Below are 19,142 nucleotides of genomic sequence, written 5' to 3'. Positions count from 1 at the left end.
CCGCATGTGCACAAAAAAAGTTTGCCACCTGCATTTTTGTACGCATAGTGGAGATGGGATTTCATAAAATCCCCTCCACTATGCTGTAACACCTGGACGCTGCGGATTGGTCGCTGCGGCTGTACACAGCGTCCAATCCGCGGCAAATTCGCCACGTGGAAACATACCCTAAGTCATTATCTGTAACTGTGCTACCATCTCTCTATGACACAACCGCCTCCCAGCCATCACTCAGCCCCTCGGTAATGTACCCGACTCCTGCACTGTGCTTTCCTTTTTCGGGCATGCGCCATTTGCCCGAAAAAGGAACTTACAGCACAGGCGCCGGGTACATTGCTGAAGGCAGAGGAGGAGGCGCCCAGCGCACAGAGGGGCTGAGTGATGGCTGGGAGGCGGTTGTGTCGGGGGGGGGGGGGGGGGAAAGACATGCCCCCCTGAAAGACTAAAGGTATGAGGGGCAAATTATAAAAAGTGATATTGCAGCGTTGGAAGGGACCACAAAAAGAGCCCCCTTCACAGAATGCAGCATTAGTGCTGCACAAGATGGCTCTTTTAGTTACAAACGCCTGAGGGGGGTGACAGGTTCCCTTTAATACTAGAGACAGGATAGTACATCTGATTGGCATAACGACCAGACTCAGGACCTAGTGTGGCCCAGGAACCATGCACATCAGCCAATACGGCACCGCGGTGCCCGCTCCCCATGTCCCGCCCCGCTGCCCCCGGACAGGCTCCGCAGCACACGCACACAGCAGTCACAGTGACATCCATCGTGTGACAGCGCTGGCCCCGCCCCTGAGGTCACATGACCGCCTGCTGTCGTCACGCTGCTGCCTATCTGTGGGATGTGTGAGCAGAGCGCTCAGTGCCGCCTGTGCTGCTGCTGCCGCCGCTGCTCCTTCTTCCCGATCTCCGCCCAGGAATGAGAAGCGATGTCCGGCGCATCCAGCGAGGAGAAAACCTGCCGCAGGTTCCTGGAGCTTTTCCTGGGAGAGTTCAGGGGACCCTTCGGGGAGGAGGACCCCATCCCGCTCCGTCCACTGTCCGACCAGATCACCCCGGAGGAGGTGGAGGGAGAATGCCTGGACCTGTGTCTGCAGCAACTCTGCAAATAGTTAAGTGCCGGATCCTTCGCTATGCGTAGGGTGCATGAGCTCAGTGCTGGGCATGGGCTTCCCGGGGGCACTGGCTGGCACCTGTGGGGGCTGAGGGCACTGGCTGGCACCTGTGGGGGCTGAGGGCACTGGCTGGCACCTGTGGGGGCTGAGGGCACTGGCTGGCACCTGTGGGGGCTGAGGGCACTGGCTGGCACCTGTGGGGGCTGAGGGCACTGGCTGGCACCTGTGGGGGCTGAGGACACTGGCTGGCACCTGTGGGGGCTGAGGGCACTGGCTGGCACCCATGGGGGCTGAGGGCACTTTGTGATAAGCGCTGTGATGAGAGGGCATCGCCCCCGGCTGTCAGCAGTGACATTGGCAGCATGCATCGTGCCCTGCCTGACATCATAAGGACTGGCACAGAGAGCGTTACCTGTAGTGCTGGATCCCCTCCTGTGGCAGATGTCCTGCAGGGCAGCCATGACTGACAATCCCACCTAAGCCCTGTTACATAAGCTAGTTGTAAGATTATGCCATCCCAGCCGGCAGTGTGCTCACCCTCATTCCAGAGAGTGCCAGCCAGTCCTGGCATCTACCGAGCTGCCAGTGTGTCACCTTGTGCACTACTCACCTGACACCTACTGAGCTGTCAATGCATTCTGTGTCAGTGCCAGGCAGAGAGCTGGCATGCATCAAGTGGCTGTCTATGATCTATCTATCTCTCTATCCCATATCTATCATCTATCTATCTATCTATCTATCTATCTATCTATCTATCTATCTATCTATCTATCCCATATATATCTATCCCATATCTATCTATTCCATATCTATCATCTATCTATCCCATATCTATCTATCATCTATCCCATATGTATCTATCCCATATCTATCATCTATCTATCTATCTATCTATCTATCTATCTATCTATCTATCTATCCCATATATATCTATCCCATATCTATCTATTCCATATCTATCATCTATCTATCCCATATCTATCTATCATCTATCCCATATGTATCTATCCCATATCTATTTATTTCTCTATCCCATATCTATCTATCATCTATCTATCCCATATCTATCTCTCTATCCCATATCTATCTACCTATCTCTCTATCCCATATATATATCTCTATCTATCTATCTATCTATCTATCTATCTATCTATCTATCTATCTATCTATCCCATATCTATCATCTATCCCATATCTGTCTATCTCTCTATCCCATATCTATCTATCTCTCTATCCCATATCTATCTATCTCTCTATCCCATATCTATCTATCATCTATCCCATATCTATCTATCTATCTATCTATCTATCTATCTATCTATCTATCTATCTATCTATCTATCTATCCCATATCTTTCTCTCTATCTATTTATCTATTTCTCTATCACATATCTATCTGTCTATCGATCATCTGTCTATTGTTATCTATCTGTTTAATAACACATGCCTTTTAGGTGAAACATATTGTTATTCTCTTTGGATTGTTAGAATTACATCAGTTCTTTGTAAAGCTGGGTGAGCTCCAATATGACACCTATAAAGTCAGTCACTGCAGCCATGGGGAGGTGCAGGAGCTCTACATGTGCAGGCGCAAAATGACTGTTCTTCATTCAAGATCTTATACAGCTTGGTGCCAACGTGTTTGACTGCTTGGATAACACTCATATTGTCATCAAGCCTGCAGAACTATAGATATGACAGTCAATATATGGTGGAAACCCATTGCCAGCTTTACACCATGTTCCAAATGATATTTATGATGTATGCAAATGATATTTTTCTCAGATTTTCCTAAATGATCGGTGCAAATGACAGTCAGTCTAATAACAGTCATCACCCGTTAGAGTATACATCGAATTTTATTGAAGAAACCTCCCAATGATAACAGTATAATCTCCAAGATGAAAAAAACCTCAAAATGCACTGTTCCAAATTATTAGGTACAGTAGAATTTCTAAACATTTGATATGTTTTAAAGAACTGAAAATGCTCATTTGTGGAATTTGCAGCATTAGGAGGTCACATTCACTGAACAAAAAAGCTATTTTACTCCAAAACATCCTAACAGGCCAAGTTACATGGTAACATAGGACCCTTTTTTGATACCACCTTCACAATTCTTGCATCCATTGAACTTGTGAATTTTTGGAGAGGTTCTGCTTGTATTTCTTTGCATGAAGTCAGAATAGTCTCCCAGAGCTGCTGTTTTGATGTGAACTGCCTCCCACCCTCATAGAACATTTGCTTGATGATACTCCAAAGGTTCTCTATAGGGTTGAGGTCATGAGTTTCTCTCCTTTTATGCCCATAGCAGCCAATGACTCAGAGGTATTCTTTGCAGCATGAGATGGTGTCAGCATGAAGATGATTTTGCTCGGCACGTTTCTGCTTTTTATACCATGGAAGAAAGTTGTCAGTCAGAAACTCTATATACTTTGCAGAGGTCATTTTCACACCTTCAGGAACCTTAAAGGGCCCTACCAGCTGTTTCCCCATGATTCCCGCCCAAAACATGACTCTTCCCCCTCCTTGCTGACGTCGCAACCTTGTTGGGACATGGTGGCCATCCACCAACCATCCACTATTCAATCTATCTGGACCATCCAGGGTTGCTCAACACTTATCAGTAAACAAGACTGAAATGTATTCTTCATGTATATGTCTGGGCCCACTGCAACCGTTTCTGCTTGTGAACACTGGGGTGGCCGAATAGTAGGTTTATGCACCACAGCAAGCCTTTAAAGGATCCTACACCTTGAGGTTCGAGGGACTCCAGAGGCACCAGCAGCTTCAAATATCTGTTTGCTGCTTTGTAATGGCTTTTTAGCAGCTGCTCTCTTTATCCAATGAACTTGCCTGGCAGAAACCTTCCTCATTATGCCTTTATCAGCATGAACACGTCTGTGCTCAGATTCAGCCACAAATCTCTTAACAGTACGATGATCGCGTTTAAGTTTTCTGGAAATATCTAATCTTTTCATCCCTTGACCAAGGCATTGCACTATTTGATGCTTTTCTGTAGCAGAGAGATCCTTTTCTTTTCCATGTTACTTGAAAACTGTGGCCTGCTTAATAATGTGGAACATCATTTTTAAGTAGTTTAATTAGAATCACCTGGAAAACTACACTATGTTCCAAATTATTATGCAAATAACATTTTTCTCGGATTTTCCTAAATGGTCAGTGCAAATGACAGTCTAATAAAAGTCATCACCCGTTAGAGTATACATCGAATTTTATTGAAGAAACCTCCCAATGATAACAGTATAATCTCCAAAATGAATAAAAACTCAAAATGCACTGTTCCAAATTATTAGGCACAGTAGTATTTCTAAACATTTGATATGTTTTAAAGAACTGAAAATGCTCATTTGTGGAATTTGCAGCATTAGGAGGTCACATTCACTGAACAAAAAAGCTATTTTACTCCAAAACATCCTAACAGGCCAAGTTACATGTTAACATAGGAGCCCTTCATTGATATCACCTTCACAATTCTTGCATCCATTGAACTTGTGAGTTTATGGAGAGTTTCTGCTTGTATTTCTTTGCATGAAGTCAGAATAGCCTCCCAGAGCTGCTGTTTTGATGTGAACTGTCTCCCACCCTCATAGATCTTTTGTTTGATGATACTCCAATGGTTCTCTATAGGGTTGAGGTCAGGGGAAGATGGTGGCCACAACATGAGTTTATCTCCTTTTATGCCCATAGCAGCCAATTACTCAGAGGTATTCATTGTCATGCATGAAGATGATTTTGTTCCTGAAGGCACGTTTCTGCTTTTTAGACCATGGAAGAAAGTTGTCAGTCAGAAACTATATATACTTTGCAGAGGTCATTTTCACACCTTCAGGAACCTTAAAGGGCCCTACCAGCTGTTTCTCCATGATTCCAGCCCAAAACATGACTCCTCCACCTCCTTGCTGACGTCGCAGCCTTGTTGGGACATGGTGGCCATCCACCAACCATCCACTACTCCATCCATCTGGACCGTCCAGAGTTGCTCGACACTCATCTGTAAACAAGACTGTTTTAAAATTAGTCTTCATGTATGTCTGGGCCCACTGCAACCGTTTCTGCTTGTGAACACTGTTTAGGAGTGGCCGAATAGTAGGTTTATGCACCACAGCAAGCCTTTGAAGGATCCTACACCTTGAGGTTCGAGGGACTCCAGATGTACCAGCAGCTTCAAATAACTGTTTGCTGCTTTGTCATGGTATTTTGGCAGCTGCTTTCTTAATCCAATGAATTTGTCTGCCAGAAAACTTCCTCATTATGCCTTTATTTGCATGAACTCTGTCTGTGCTCTGTTTCAGTCACAAATCTCATCAGAGTATGATGATCACTCTTAAGTTTTCGTGAAATATTTAATTTTTTCATACCTTGTCCAAGGCATTGCACTATTTAACGCTTTTCAGCATCAGAGAGATCCTTTTTATTTCCCATATTGCTTGAAACCTGTGACCTGCATAATAATGTGGAACATCACTTTTGAGTAGTTTTCCTTTAATTAGAATCACCTGGAAAACTAATTATCACATGTGTTTAAGATTGATTTCAGTGATTCATTGAGCCCTGAGAGACAATGCCATCCAAGAGTTTATTTGAAAAACAGAACAATTAAATCTTTAAGACACCTAAATCCAATTTGCATAATAATTTGGAACACAGTGTAGTTATCACATGTGGTTAAGATTAATTTCAGTGATCCATTGAGCCCTGAGACACAATACCATCCATGAGTTTATTTGTAAAACAAAACAATTACCGTATTTTTCGTTTTGTAAGACGCACTTTATTTCCCCAAAATTTGGGGGCGAAATGGGGGTGCGTCTTACAAAGTGGATATACCGCTTACCGTTACAGGCTGGGATGAGGGGGTGTCCGCCGCTGCTTCCGCCCGCCACCGCTGCCACGGTTGTCCGCTGCTGCCCAGGGTGATGCTGGAGGCTCCGGTGCTGCGGGGGGGCTCTGGCGACATTTTGTGAAAGGCCAGAGCCCCCCGGCAGTTCGTCCATGCTTTCCTTTGTGACGGACTCCGGGAAAATGGCCGCCGGAATCTTGGGAGATGAGATTTCAGCACTGAGATCTCATCGCTCGAGATCTTGGTCCCAAGATCTCCATCTGCGCATGCGCCGCCTCCCGGCAGCCATTTTCCCGAAGTCCACCGCACAGGAAAGCATGGACGAACTGCCGGGGGCTCTGGCCTTTCACAAAATGTCGGCAGAGCCCCCCGCAGCACCGGAGACACCCCCGCAGCACAGGAGCCCCCTCATTCCAGCCAGCAGCACAGGAGCCCCCCTGCAGCACAGGAGCCCCCCTGCAGCACAGGAGCCCCCCTGCAGCACAGGAGCCCCCCTGCAGCACAGGAGCCCCCCTGCAGCACAGGAGCCCCCCTGCAGCACAGGAGCCCCTGCAGCACAGGAGCCCCCCTGCAGACCCTCTCATCCCAGCCAGCAGCACAGGAGCCCCCCAGCAGCACAGGAGCCCCACTGCAGCACAGGAGCCCCCCTGCAGACCCCCTCATCCCAGCCAGCAGCACAGGAGCCCCCCTGCAGCACAGGAGCCCCCCTGCAGACCCTCTCATCCCAGCCAGCAGCACAGGAGCCCCCCAGCAACACAGGAGCCCCACTGCAGCACAGGAGCCCCCCTGCAGACCCCCTCATCCCAGCCAGCAGCACAGGAGCCCCCCTGCAGCACAGGAGCCCCCCTGCAGACCCCCTCATCCCAGCCTGCAGCAATGCTCCACTCCTGCCTCCAGCAAGGACCCTGGGACCCTGATCCACCGCAGCTACAACCCCTGCTAAGCAATAAGATGCATGGATTATAAGAAGCCCCACCAATTTATTAAAAAAAAGGTTTTTTCCTATTTTTCTCCTCAAAATTTGGGGTGCGTCTTATAATCCGGAGCGTCTTACAAAGCGAAAAATACGGTAAATTTTTATGACACTTAAATCCAATTTGCATAATAATTTGGACCATGGTATAATAGCTGATTAAGTTTTGGGAGAAAGAAGGGCCGTTTTGTATTGCTCATAATAGGAAGATTAATATTTACCAATATTGATGACAATGTTCTATTGTTTGTGCCTTATTTACATGAACTGCTTCTATGGAAGGATGTACTGTACATCTTGGTGCCAACAATGCCATCACCATTCCAGCAAATGTGCTGCCTCCTCTTTCCATCTCTGTAGCAGGGCAGAGGCTGTTGTTTCCTTTGCCATGTCCCCTCCCAGTGTGTGTGTCGGCATTGGAGTAATTTTGGGAAGGAGAATCTATAGATTCCCACTGCCCATACGAACAGGCTATATATTCAGATGAGATAGAAACTGCAATACCCGGCTCAACCGGCGGGTCTACCGATCTGTGCTTACTGAGCCATAGGCATGTATGAGGCAGTTAGCACAGGCCAGGAAATCAGGTATTGTTGTAATCCAATCAAGGTCATGGACATGTTGAAAACACCTTAACTTGTATTATACAGTATATTGGTGTGGCAGTGCAAATTCTAAAAATGTGAACATGGCCTTATATTGCCAACCTGAGCAGCCCCTTTACAGTCATGGAAGATGGTTAAGAGGAAACAAACCTGTCAGCAGGATTGTGCATAGTAACCTACACACGGTGTCAGGTCGGTGCCGTTATACTGATTAAAATGATACCTGGGTTGATGAAATCCGTCTTGTGGTTGTTGTTTACTTTTTATTTTGAGTTTTAAGTTTAACGATATGCTCGTGCTCTGGGGCGGCCTGTGGGGGGGGGCTTCACGTGGTGCTCTTATTAGGTATTCATCAATATGAGCTTGTGGCTCAGTGACCTGCCCCCTAATTTACATAATGAATATTATATACAGCTATGGCAAAAATTAAGAGACCACCACATCAACACCCTGTCATGGGTAGCCAAATCTCCAGACCTGAACCCCATTGAAAATCTCTGGAATGTAATCAAGAGGATGATGGATAGTCACAAGTAGTGTTGAGCGATACCTTCCGATACTTGAAAGTACCGGTATTGGATAGTATCGGCCGATACCCGAAAAATATCGGATATCGCCGATACCGATACCAATACAAGTCAATGGGACTCAAGTATCGGAAGGTATCCTGGATGGTTCCCAGGGTCTGAAGGAGAGGAAACTCTCCTTCAGGCCCTGGGATCCATATTCATGTAAAAAATAAAGAACCAATGAGGAGTTTAGGACCTGCGATGACGTCGCGGCTTGTGATTGGTCGCGTGAGCGGTCACATGAGCGGCACGCGACCAATCACAAGCCGCGACGTCATCGAGGGTCCTAAACTCCTCATTCTTAGGAACGGAGGCTGCCGGTTACAATCGGTAAGGTCCAGGGGCCACCGGACGGGTGAGTATATCCATATTTTTTATTTTAATTCTTTATTTTTTACATGAATATGGATCCCAGGGCCTGAAGGAGAGTCTCCTCTCCTCCAGACCCTGGGAACCATACACTGGGAACTTCCGATTCCGATTTCCGATACCACAAAAGTATCGGAACTCGGTATCGGAATTCCGATACTGCAAGTATCGGCCGATACCCGATACTTGCGGTATCGGAATGCTCAACACTAGTCACAAGCCATCAAACAAAGAAGAACTGCTTCCTTCTGTGTGACAGGAGCAGGGTGAAAGACTGGTGGAAAGCATGCTTGCTTCCTAAGTGGACAGTTTGATTCCACAGGAGTTTTATTTACTTGTAGTTATATTCTGTTGTTTAAATGTTCCCTTCATTTTTTTTTAGCAATGCGTAGAGATATATATAGATATATATATATATATATATATATATATATATATATATATATATATATATATATATATATATATATATATATATATATATATATATATATATATATATTTCATTATGTAAAATAGGGGGCAGGTCACTAAGGGATCAGTGACCTGTCAGGAGCCATACTGATGAATACTTAATAAGAGCACCACATGCAGACCCTCACTGACCGCCCCGAGGCACAAGCATATCATTAACTCAAAACTGAAAATAAAGATTACACAACAACCACAAGAAGGATTTCATCACCAGGGTCACTGTAATCAGTATGACGGCGCTGACCTGACGCTTTCTGTGGGGTACTGTGCACAATCCTGCTGACACGTTCCCTTTATTGGAGTAAATTCCCATTATGTACAGATTAGGATAGAAAATTGTGAGCAAATTTCTATCCTAATCCCACAATGCTGACCGACAAGAACAATGTTAGAAAGAAATGAGTGTTATGTCACCTCACAGATAGTAACGATATTATATAAGAATTGTGGTGCTAGCTATGGTAAGCTGTAAAATTTCCCTTCATTCTTTGTACATGTACTATAGATCCAGCCCATCACTTAGGCTCTGTTCACATCTGCTGGAGACACAGTATGGAGTCTTAGCTGCAGATTTGGGCAAAATTATGTTTCATTATTTTGTTTTGTAAAATTCCGGATACCATGACAGAAACCAGATTAATATATTATTATTATTTTATTTATATATTATACTTTTCTTATATAGCACCATTAATTCCACAGCGCTTTACAGATATTGTCATCGCTGTCCTCTTTGGCTCTCACAATTTAAATTTCGTATCTGTACATCTTTGGGGTGTGGAAGAAAACTGGAGAACCTGGAGGAAACCCACACAAACACGGGGAGAACATACGCTCCAGTGAAAAAGTATTCATACCCTGTGACGCTTTCCACAGTTTTTCACTATACTCCCACAATCTTAAATGTACTGTATTTTCTTGGGATATTATGTGATATACCAACATGAAGTAGCAAGTGTTTTTCGAGTGTAAATGAAATGATATATGAAATATTTTAAAAATATAAATCTGAAAATTGTGATGTGCATTTATATTCAGCCCCCTGTAGTCTGCTATCCCTAAATACTTTTTCAAGTCACTGTATGAACCCCATTGTAGTTAATGGGGTCTGTCTTAGATCTGTTGGTTTCTGGGATGTCCTTTGCTTCCATAGTTTTTGTAATTCTATACATAGAAAATAACAAAAATACAGAAATAACACAGCAAATGTGAACAGAGCCTTACCATCGGGATATCACTTAACTGTTTATAAAGTATTAATGTTTAATTTTAAGATAAATACTACATTTATATACTATTGGAATCTAGTAATCACTTTTAAACTTTTTAAAAATATGCTGACAACAAATGCAGGTGAAAAAGACAAATTCTTCTGTGAATGTCAGAAATATCTGCTGAAAGCTAAAAACTTGCTTTGTATATGGTATATATGACAGAAGGTGCTTCAGGCATCAAATGAAGAGTGCGCAGTAGTAAACTTACCTGGTGACTTGTGGAGGCAAGATCTGGCAGTACTTCACATGTCCAGGAGATATATACGGTAGTAGATAATATCTAATTTCCAAGTGCACTGGATACTTACTAAGATTTTCATAGCTTTAAAGGAGTATTCCCATTTTATAGATGATCAGCATATTACTAGGATACATCGGCACTTTATGATCAGCGGTGGTCCAGCCTCTAGTATATACCATCACTTTATAAAATGAAAAAACCTGTAAAGTACCACTCCGGGGTGTTTTTTTTTTTTTAAATATCACCACCGGATAGGTATCAGTAATGTATCTTCCCTGTGTCGCAAAAAACTTACCAGTCAACGTCTTCTGCTGCTCTCAGCGCCGCTCCAGTCCCCTTCTGCACCACGTAAGCAGAGTTGAAGCTTCAGTCGCTAGATGGCGGAGCGGTACCGAGAACCAGTAAGTATTTCACTACACACAGGGAACATACATTATTGAGACCTATGGTTGTGAAATGAAAAAAAATAAATCAGTACTTAAAATTATTTGGTAGTGAAAGTGAAATGGCGTACACAACCATTGATGTGATAGCAAGTTAGCAGTTTATGAACTACGGTAGATTTAGGAAACTAGTTAATTGCTGCTCATTCTGAATATGCGCAAAAATGAGGAACAAATTCTTTCTGCCTCCAGTCACAGTGAGGAGCTGCGCTCTGTAAGGAGAAGAGACATGTTTACGTAATATGGGATGATATAGGTCACTTTTTTTCAGAGCCTTAGCTAGATTTCTCTCATGGCAAATATACAGTTTACTGCCCCTCACTGGCCAAGATAAAGTGGTTTGATGGCGTTGCTCCTATGACCCAGTACCTGTGGCTAAAGCACAGGTTCCCTAAGGTTTGATGGCGTCCCTATTACCTACTATCCAGTACCTGAGGCTAATGCACTGGTTCCCTAAGGTTTAATGGCGTCCCTATTACCTTCCATCCAGTACCTGAGGCTAATGCACTTGTTCCCTAAGGTTTGATGTCGTCCCTATTACCTACCATCCAGTACCTGAGGCTAATGCACAGGTTACCTAAGGTTTGATGGCGTTCTTATTACCACACAGCATTTGAGGCTAATGCATGGGTTGCCTAAGGTTTGATGGTGTTCCTGTGGTTTGATGGTGTACCTATAACCACACAGCTTCTAAGGCTAATGCATAGGTTGCCTAAGGTTTGTTAGCGTACCTATAACCACACAGCACTTGAGGTTAATGCACTGGTAGCCTGAGGTTAATGGTGTCCCTGTTACCACACTGTACCTGAGGGTAATGCATTGGTTGCCTAAGGTTTGATGGAGTCCCTCTTACCACACAGCTTCTGAGGCCAATGCTCTGATTTCCTAAGGTTTAATGGCGCCCCTATTACCACTCAGTACCTGAGGATAATACACATGCTGCCTATGGTTTGATGGCATCCCTCCTACAACACAGCTTCTAGTTCTTACGCTAATGCACAGGTTGAGTAAGGCTTGATGGCGTCCCTATTGCCACACAGCATCTGAGGCAAATGCACTGGTTGCTTAAAATTTGGTGGCATACTTATTACCACACAGCTTCTGAGGCTAATGTACTTGTACTTGTCACCTGAGGTTTGATGGTGTCCATATTACCACACAGTACATGAGGCTAATGCATTGGTTGCCTATGGTTTGATGGCATCCCTCCTACCACACAGCTTCTGAGGCTATTGCAGTTGTTGCCTAAGGTTTGATGGCATCCCTCCTACCACATAGTACCTGAGACTAATGCACTGGTTGCCCAAGGTTTGATGGTGTCCCTCCTACCACCCAGCATATGAGGCTATTGCACGTGTTTCTTATGGTTCGTTGGCGTCCCTCCTACCATACAGCCCTTCAGGCTAACGCAAGGGTTTTCCTATGGCTTTATGGCATCCCTCCTACCACCCAGCAGCTGAGGCTAATTGACTAGTTGCCTTTGGTTGCCTAAGGTTTTCTGGTGTCCCTTCTACCTCACAGCTTCTGAGGCTAATGCACTGGTTGAGTAAGGTTTGATGGTGTCCCTCCTACCACACATCACCTGATTATTGCTCTGGCTGCTTAGAGTTTAAAGTGTTTTTTTTTAGATCTAATAACCTATGAATTTTGTCTAAAATTAAAAACAAGCTTTACCAATTGTGTTCCTACTTCTCTGGGCCCACATATCTAACACCTCTTGTGTTGCCCCTCAGTGCTGACCTATTATCAGTAATGATAGGCCATCATGGTGGGTACAGGAGTGGAATGGGCAAGCTAAGTATATTTGAATATTGAATATGTTTCATCCCAAGTTCAAGGTTTTTCACATCCTTGAAAGCCCTTTAAATGGTTTTAAGAGTTATTCACATTTTATAATTGTATTTTTATGGGCTCTAAAGGGTAGATCTACCTTACCAGCCTCACACAAGAACCAATTGTGCCAATCTAAAAGCAGGTATTATTTCCCTTTTCTTGAATTTTCTGCTGCATAGAAATGTGCACTCCCGCTTAGCTGTTCTTCGTGATAAAATAAATGTGCTGTTATAACATTATGCAAACTCATGTTGTGAAATTGTGCTGAATCCTTTCAGATCCTTCTCATCTAATCATTTGCGTGTAATGGAAAGTGTTACAATTTGAGTAAAGACGATTACAAACAGGAACGTATATAGATTGTCTGGATACGGTGCTTGTACTTGAGCAATCCCCATCTCATCTCATTTGTAAGCGATGAGGCACATTTTTGGTCTAAAGTTAAATAAATATTCCAAGTATGACCGTATCATTATATGATTGAAACCATATTATCCCAGCTATAACAAACCAAAATGTGAGAAAGTCAAACTAGGGAAAGATCAAATACAGCGTGTAAGGGCTTATAAACTTTGTCGTATGATGACCATACGGGAGCCATACACTTCATGTCAAAGGCAAGCGAAGCTTCTCAGAACTTCTCTGCAGTAATGCAGTTAGGAGGAACATGGGGCTCTGAAGTAGAGATAAATGCAGGGCCCACCGGTGGGACCCCCCGTGATTGCACATTTGTCAGCTGTGTAAAATGTAATGAAAACAAGAATGCAGTGATTTGGAAATCTCTTAAAGGGAACCTGTCATCCCCCCTCTGGCATTTGTAACTGGGAGGCAGTTGTGTCTGGGGGAAAAATTATAAAAATTAATATTGCAGCGTTGGAAGGGAGTACAAAAAGAAGAGCCCCCTTCACAGAATGCAGCATTAGTGCTGCACAAGGTGGCTCTTTTAGTTAAAAACGCCAAAGGGAGGTGACAGGTTCCAGCATTATTATTATTTTCACAGCAGTGTACATATCAGAATGTAAAAGTTATACATGTTTCCATTTAATTTGAAAAAATTAACTCATTTAAAATTTGATGACAGCAACACATCTCCAAAAACTTGGGCTAGAGCCACGTCTGCCACTGTGTGGCTTCCTATCTTTTTACTTTGTAACCATCTGGGATGTGAGGAGACCAATTGCTGGACTTTTGAGAGACGATTGTTGTCCTATTCTTATCTCTCCTCTTATGTCCGTGGTTTCCAGAAAGAATTTAAATTTTTTATTTATTTGACCACAGAACAGTTTTCCATTTTGTTTCACTCCATTTTAAAGACAACAGCATTTTTGGATTGTGTTGCTATATGGCTTCTTTTTTGCATGATAGAGCTTTAACTTGCATTTGTGGATTGCACAGTGAACGTTCTTCACAAAATGATTTAGGGATATATTCCTGAGCCTATGCAGTGGTTTGCACAAGCAAATCATGTGTACTTTCCTGAGGGCCTGTAGATCACTTGCATGCAATATTGACCTTCAGGCTTGTCCCTTGTACTCAGGGATTTTGGCACAATCTCTGTTTATTTTGATTCATTATGTACTGTATAGGTGGGATATAAAAAATCTTTGATGTTGATTAAGAGTGCGCAAAAATGTTGAAACGCGTTGATGCGCATGCTGTAAGCTGTATTGCTGACTCTGTATGTCTTTGAAGCATTTTTGTGAATAAAATATTCACAGTCTGTGGATCTGGATTTATAGTCATTTTTCATTAAAAAGCTTTGCAATTTTACATTGAGGAACATTTTTCACAATTTTTAGATGCACTTGTTAACAGATTGGTGAACCTCTGATCACATTTGATTCTGAGAGACTCTGCCTCTCTAACATACACTTTTTTTTTTTTTTTTTTTAATCCACAGTCATGTGATTTAATTAAAAAATGACCCTTCAGTTGTTTTTCATTACACTTTTCCAACCTTTTGTTAACCTTGTCCCATTTTTTTTTAGATTTTTTTGCTGCCCTCAATTTCTAAATTAATTATTTTTTTTATGAAATAGAAAAATATTGATCTTTCACCTTCTGATTTGTGCTCTCTGTTCTGTTGTGAATAAGGTACGGCTATCAGAGATTTCCAAATCAGTGCTTTCTTCTTTTCTTTACATGTTACACAGCGTCCTAACTTTTTTGGAATTGGGTTGAATGTCAGAATGGCTACAATGAGCCAAGGAAAACTTTTGAAAATGTTATTTAGTTACCCTCAGGTTATGTGCACACATCTTTTGCAGGCTGAAACTACTATTGGAAAAAAACTATCAGAAAATGCTCAACAGAATGAACATATGCATTTCTATGTAGAAACAACTTGCTATGCGTGTGCTCAGGCTTTTGTAGGTCTTTTAACAGCTTCAGGTTTCTAAAAACACCATGTAATTAAAATAAGTGACATGTCTCCTCTTTTGTCATTTTCCGCTTAGAAGATACTCTGTACTTTATAATACAAGTCAATGGGCAAGTTCAAAAGACGCCCGAAGACCCCCAGATGTCTTTTGGAACGTCTTGCCATTGAGTGTACTAAAAAAAAAAACAATGACTTCCTCATTATTCAGTGGAGTGAAAAAGAAAAAACAACAACCGGAAAATGACAACAGAAAAGACATAAAAAATACCATGGGAAAAAACTTAAAAAACCAAAGCGTAGATGTCTTTTTGCTTAAAAAATATTAGCAGCATCTTTATCATTCCATAGGTAAAAAAACTAAAACAAAAACTGGAAAATGACAAAAAAAAATCATAAGAACCATGGGAAAACCCTACAAAAGTCAAAACTGTTGGGAAAAAAAAGCTCATAAAGCGAACCAAAAATGGGTCATGGTCCTTATCAGCTTAAGATTTTAAGGTAAAGTTGCTTTACGAAAATTTGTTGTGTTTTTTATTACATAGGTTTCATAAAAATGATAGGTTCGTATCCATACATACCGTATTTTATGGCGTATAAGAGTGGGCGTATAAGACGACCCCCCTCAACTTTTCTAGTTAAAATATAAAATCTTCTTAAAGGTATGGGGTCTTCTTATATGCCGTGTGTCGGCTTATAGGGCGGGTGACCAATGTGCATATGATGGGGTGGAGTGGTCCGGATGACAAAGAGAGGGGGCGTCTCACAGGGAAGGCGTAAGTGGAGAATCCCCCTATTACCTCATTGTGGCAGCGATGCTCTCTGTGCTGGGGGGCGGTGACGGCGGCTCCTCTTTGTGCAGCATTGGGTCTCCGTGCTGGGGGCGACGAAGGCTCCTCTTTGTGCAGCGTGGGGGCTCTGTGCTGGGGGGCGGCGGTGGCGTATCTTTGTGCAGTGTCAGGGTTTTGCCGGCATTTCCTCAAAGCCCGAGGCCCCGGCAGCTCCATTGCTGCGATGCGGTGGCCTCCGGGAAAATGGCCGCTGGGGTTGGCGCATGCTCAGATTCAGATCTCGTCTCCCGAGATCTCGGGACGAGATCTGAATCTGAGCATGCGCCGCCGCCAGCGTCCATTTTCCCGGAGGCCACCGCATCACAGCAATGGATCTGCCGGTGCCTCCGGCCTTTGAGGAAATGCCGGCAGAGCCCCGATGCTGTACAAGGATACGCCGCCGCCCCCAGCACAGAACCCCCACGCTGCACAAAGAGGAGCCGCCGCCCCCCAGCACAGAGAGCATCGCTGCCACAATGAGGTAATAGGGGGATACTCCACTTACTCCTTCCCTGTGAGACGCCCCCCTCTCTTTGTCATCGGGATCACTCCCCACTCACTATATGCACCCGCCCTATAAGACGACACCCGGCATATAAGACGACCCCCGACTTTTAAGAAGATTTTCAGGGGTTAAAAGGTCATCTTATACGCCGGAAAATATAATAGTTTATGAAACTGTATTTTTTATTACTATGATTACTCCTCTTTTATGAGAACCCTCATTTAGGGTTAGGCGACTTATACTTTGTACTTATGCATGGATAAACCTCATACTTTGATACTACATGGCAACACAGTTCTGAACTACCATAGGTACTCTTTTGCCATCATACAGTGCCTAAAAAGTGCACCATATTCTCCGCTAGCAGCGCTCTGTCTAATAGAAACATTAGCCTCTAAATGATGAGTCTAAACTAAGAGTATCTTCCATCATTGAACAGACATACAGTTGGCACAGAAAGTATTCAGACCCCTTTTCACTCTTTGTTTCATTGCAGCCATTTGGTAAATTCAAAAAAGTTCCTTTTTTCACATTAATGTACACTCTGCACCCCATCTTAACTGAAAAAAACCAGAAATGTAGTAATTTTTGCAAATTTATTAAAAAAGAAAAACTGAAATTTCCCATGGTCATAAGCATTCAGACCCTTTGCTCAGTATTGAGTAGAAGCACCCTTTTGAGCAAGTACAGCCATGAGTCTTCTTGGGAATGATGCAACAAGTTTTTCGCTCCTGGATTTGGGGATCCTTTGCCATTCTTCCTTGCAGGTCCTCTCCAGTTCCATCAGGTTGGATGGTGAACATTGGTGGACAGCCATTTTCAGGTCTCTCCAGAGGTGCTCAGTTGGGTTTAGGTCAGGGCTCTGGCTGGGCCAGTCAAGAATGGACATAAAGTTGTTCTGAAGCCACTCCTTTGTTATCTTAGCTGTGTGCTTAGGGTCATTGTCTTGATGGAATGTGAACCTTTGGTCAAGTCTAAGGTCCAGAGCACTCTGGAAGAGGTTTTCATCCAGGATACAGTATCTCTGTACTTGGCCGCATTCATGTTTCTTTCAATTGCAACCAGTCGTCCTGTCCCTGCAGCTGAAAAACACCTCCATAGTATGATGCTGCCACCACCATGTTTCACTGTTGGGATTGTATTCGGCAGGTGATGAGCAATGCCTGGTTTTCTCCACACATACCGCTTAGAATTATCACCAACAAGGTCTATCTTGCTATCCTTTTCTTTTTGTTGTATTTTTGTGATTGACAATTATTTAAACTTTAAATAAAAATTGAATTTTGAAAAAAAGGTCTACCTTCATCTCATCAGACCAGAGAATCTTATTTCTCATAGTCTGGGAGTCCTTCATGTGTTTTTTTTTTTTTTTCGCAAACTCTATGTGGGCTTTCATATGTCTTGCGCTGAGGAGAGGCTTCCATTGGGCCACTCTGCCATAAAGGCCGACTGGTGGAGGGCTGCAGTGACAGTTGACTTTGTGCAACTTTCTCCCATCTCCCTACTGCATCTCTGGAGCTCAGCCACAGTGATCTTGGGGTTCTTCTTTACGTCTCTCACCAAGGCTCTTCTCCCACGATTGCTCAGTTTGGCTGGACGGCCAAAGACGTCTGGTGGTACCAAACTTCTTTCAATTAAGGATTATGGAGGCCACTGTGCTCATAGGAACCTTGAGTACTGCAGAAATTCTGTTGTAACCTTGGCCAGATCTGTGCTTTGCCGCAATTCTGTATCTGAGCTCCTTGGCCAGTTCCTTTGACCTCATGATTCTCATTTGGTCTGACATGCACTGTGAGCTGTGAGATCTTGTATAGACAGGTGTGTGCCTTTCCAAATCAAGTCCTATCAGTTTAATTAAACACAGCTGGCCTCCAATGAAGGAGTAGAACTATCTCAAGGAGGATCACAAGGAAATGGACAGCATGTGACTTTAAATATGAGTGTCTGAGCAAAGGGTCTGAATACTTAAGACCATGTGATATTTCAGTTTTTCTTTTTTATTAAATTTGCAAAATTTCTACATTTCTCTTTTTTTCAGTCAAGATGGGGTGCAGAGTGTACATTAATGAGAAAAAAGAAAAGAACTTTTTTAAATTTACCAAATGGCAGCAATGAAACAAAGAGAGAAAAATTTAAAGAGGTCTGAATACGTTCCGTACCCACTGTACTGTAGTTGCATCTTAGCTGGTCTATCCAGTATGTGTTTGAGAGCCATAAGCTTTGGAATGCAGATGGCGATGCACGTGCCATAAATTAATTAAATTTGATAGTGCTCTTTAACTTGCCATGTCATAACCCGGTGCTAGCCAGCCATAAAACTATTGTGTATCACAGCTCCAAATTAACCAACCCACTTTTGTTACATAGACAAGGAAACAGAATGTCATTATTGTGCTCAGAAACTAACTTTATGACCCTTCTAGAATTGATATACCGTAATCCTATGTCTCACGAATTGGCTACCATCCGGGTTCTTGGTGGGTGGTTGGGTGCGTGTTGTACTGTTGATCTACTGTGTCTAAAGGGAGATTTCAACTGTCTACTTTTATTAGGAAAGTAGACAGTGGTCATAAAAACACAACCAAAGCTTGAGAACGTTTTAAGCTGCAATTCTACTTTCTTTATTCACTTTCAGAGCACTTGATGTTGAATCTGTTTCTAGCTTCA

The 19,142-nt window shown here is 43.2% G+C and overlaps 1 protein-coding gene across 1 annotated transcript in view; it reads left to right on the top strand.

Moving 5' to 3' along the window:
* Positions 1-834: 834 nt before the first annotated feature.
* PPM1E (protein phosphatase, Mg2+/Mn2+ dependent 1E) overlaps positions 835-19,142 on the top strand; it is a 296,538-nt gene continuing 278,230 nt past the window's right edge. Inside the window, exon 1 of the mRNA XM_077296341.1 lies at positions 835-1,114. Coding sequence (XP_077152456.1) covers positions 933-1,114 — 182 coding nt within the window. The 5' untranslated portion in view covers positions 835-932. The remainder of the gene's footprint in view (positions 1,115-19,142) is intronic.

The sequence above is a fragment of the Ranitomeya variabilis genome, chromosome 3 (assembly GCF_051348905.1).
Source record: "Ranitomeya variabilis isolate aRanVar5 chromosome 3, aRanVar5.hap1, whole genome shotgun sequence".
Taxonomy (NCBI): Eukaryota; Metazoa; Chordata; class Amphibia; order Anura; family Dendrobatidae; genus Ranitomeya; species Ranitomeya variabilis.
This window is presented reverse-complemented; position numbering and strand designations above follow the sequence as displayed.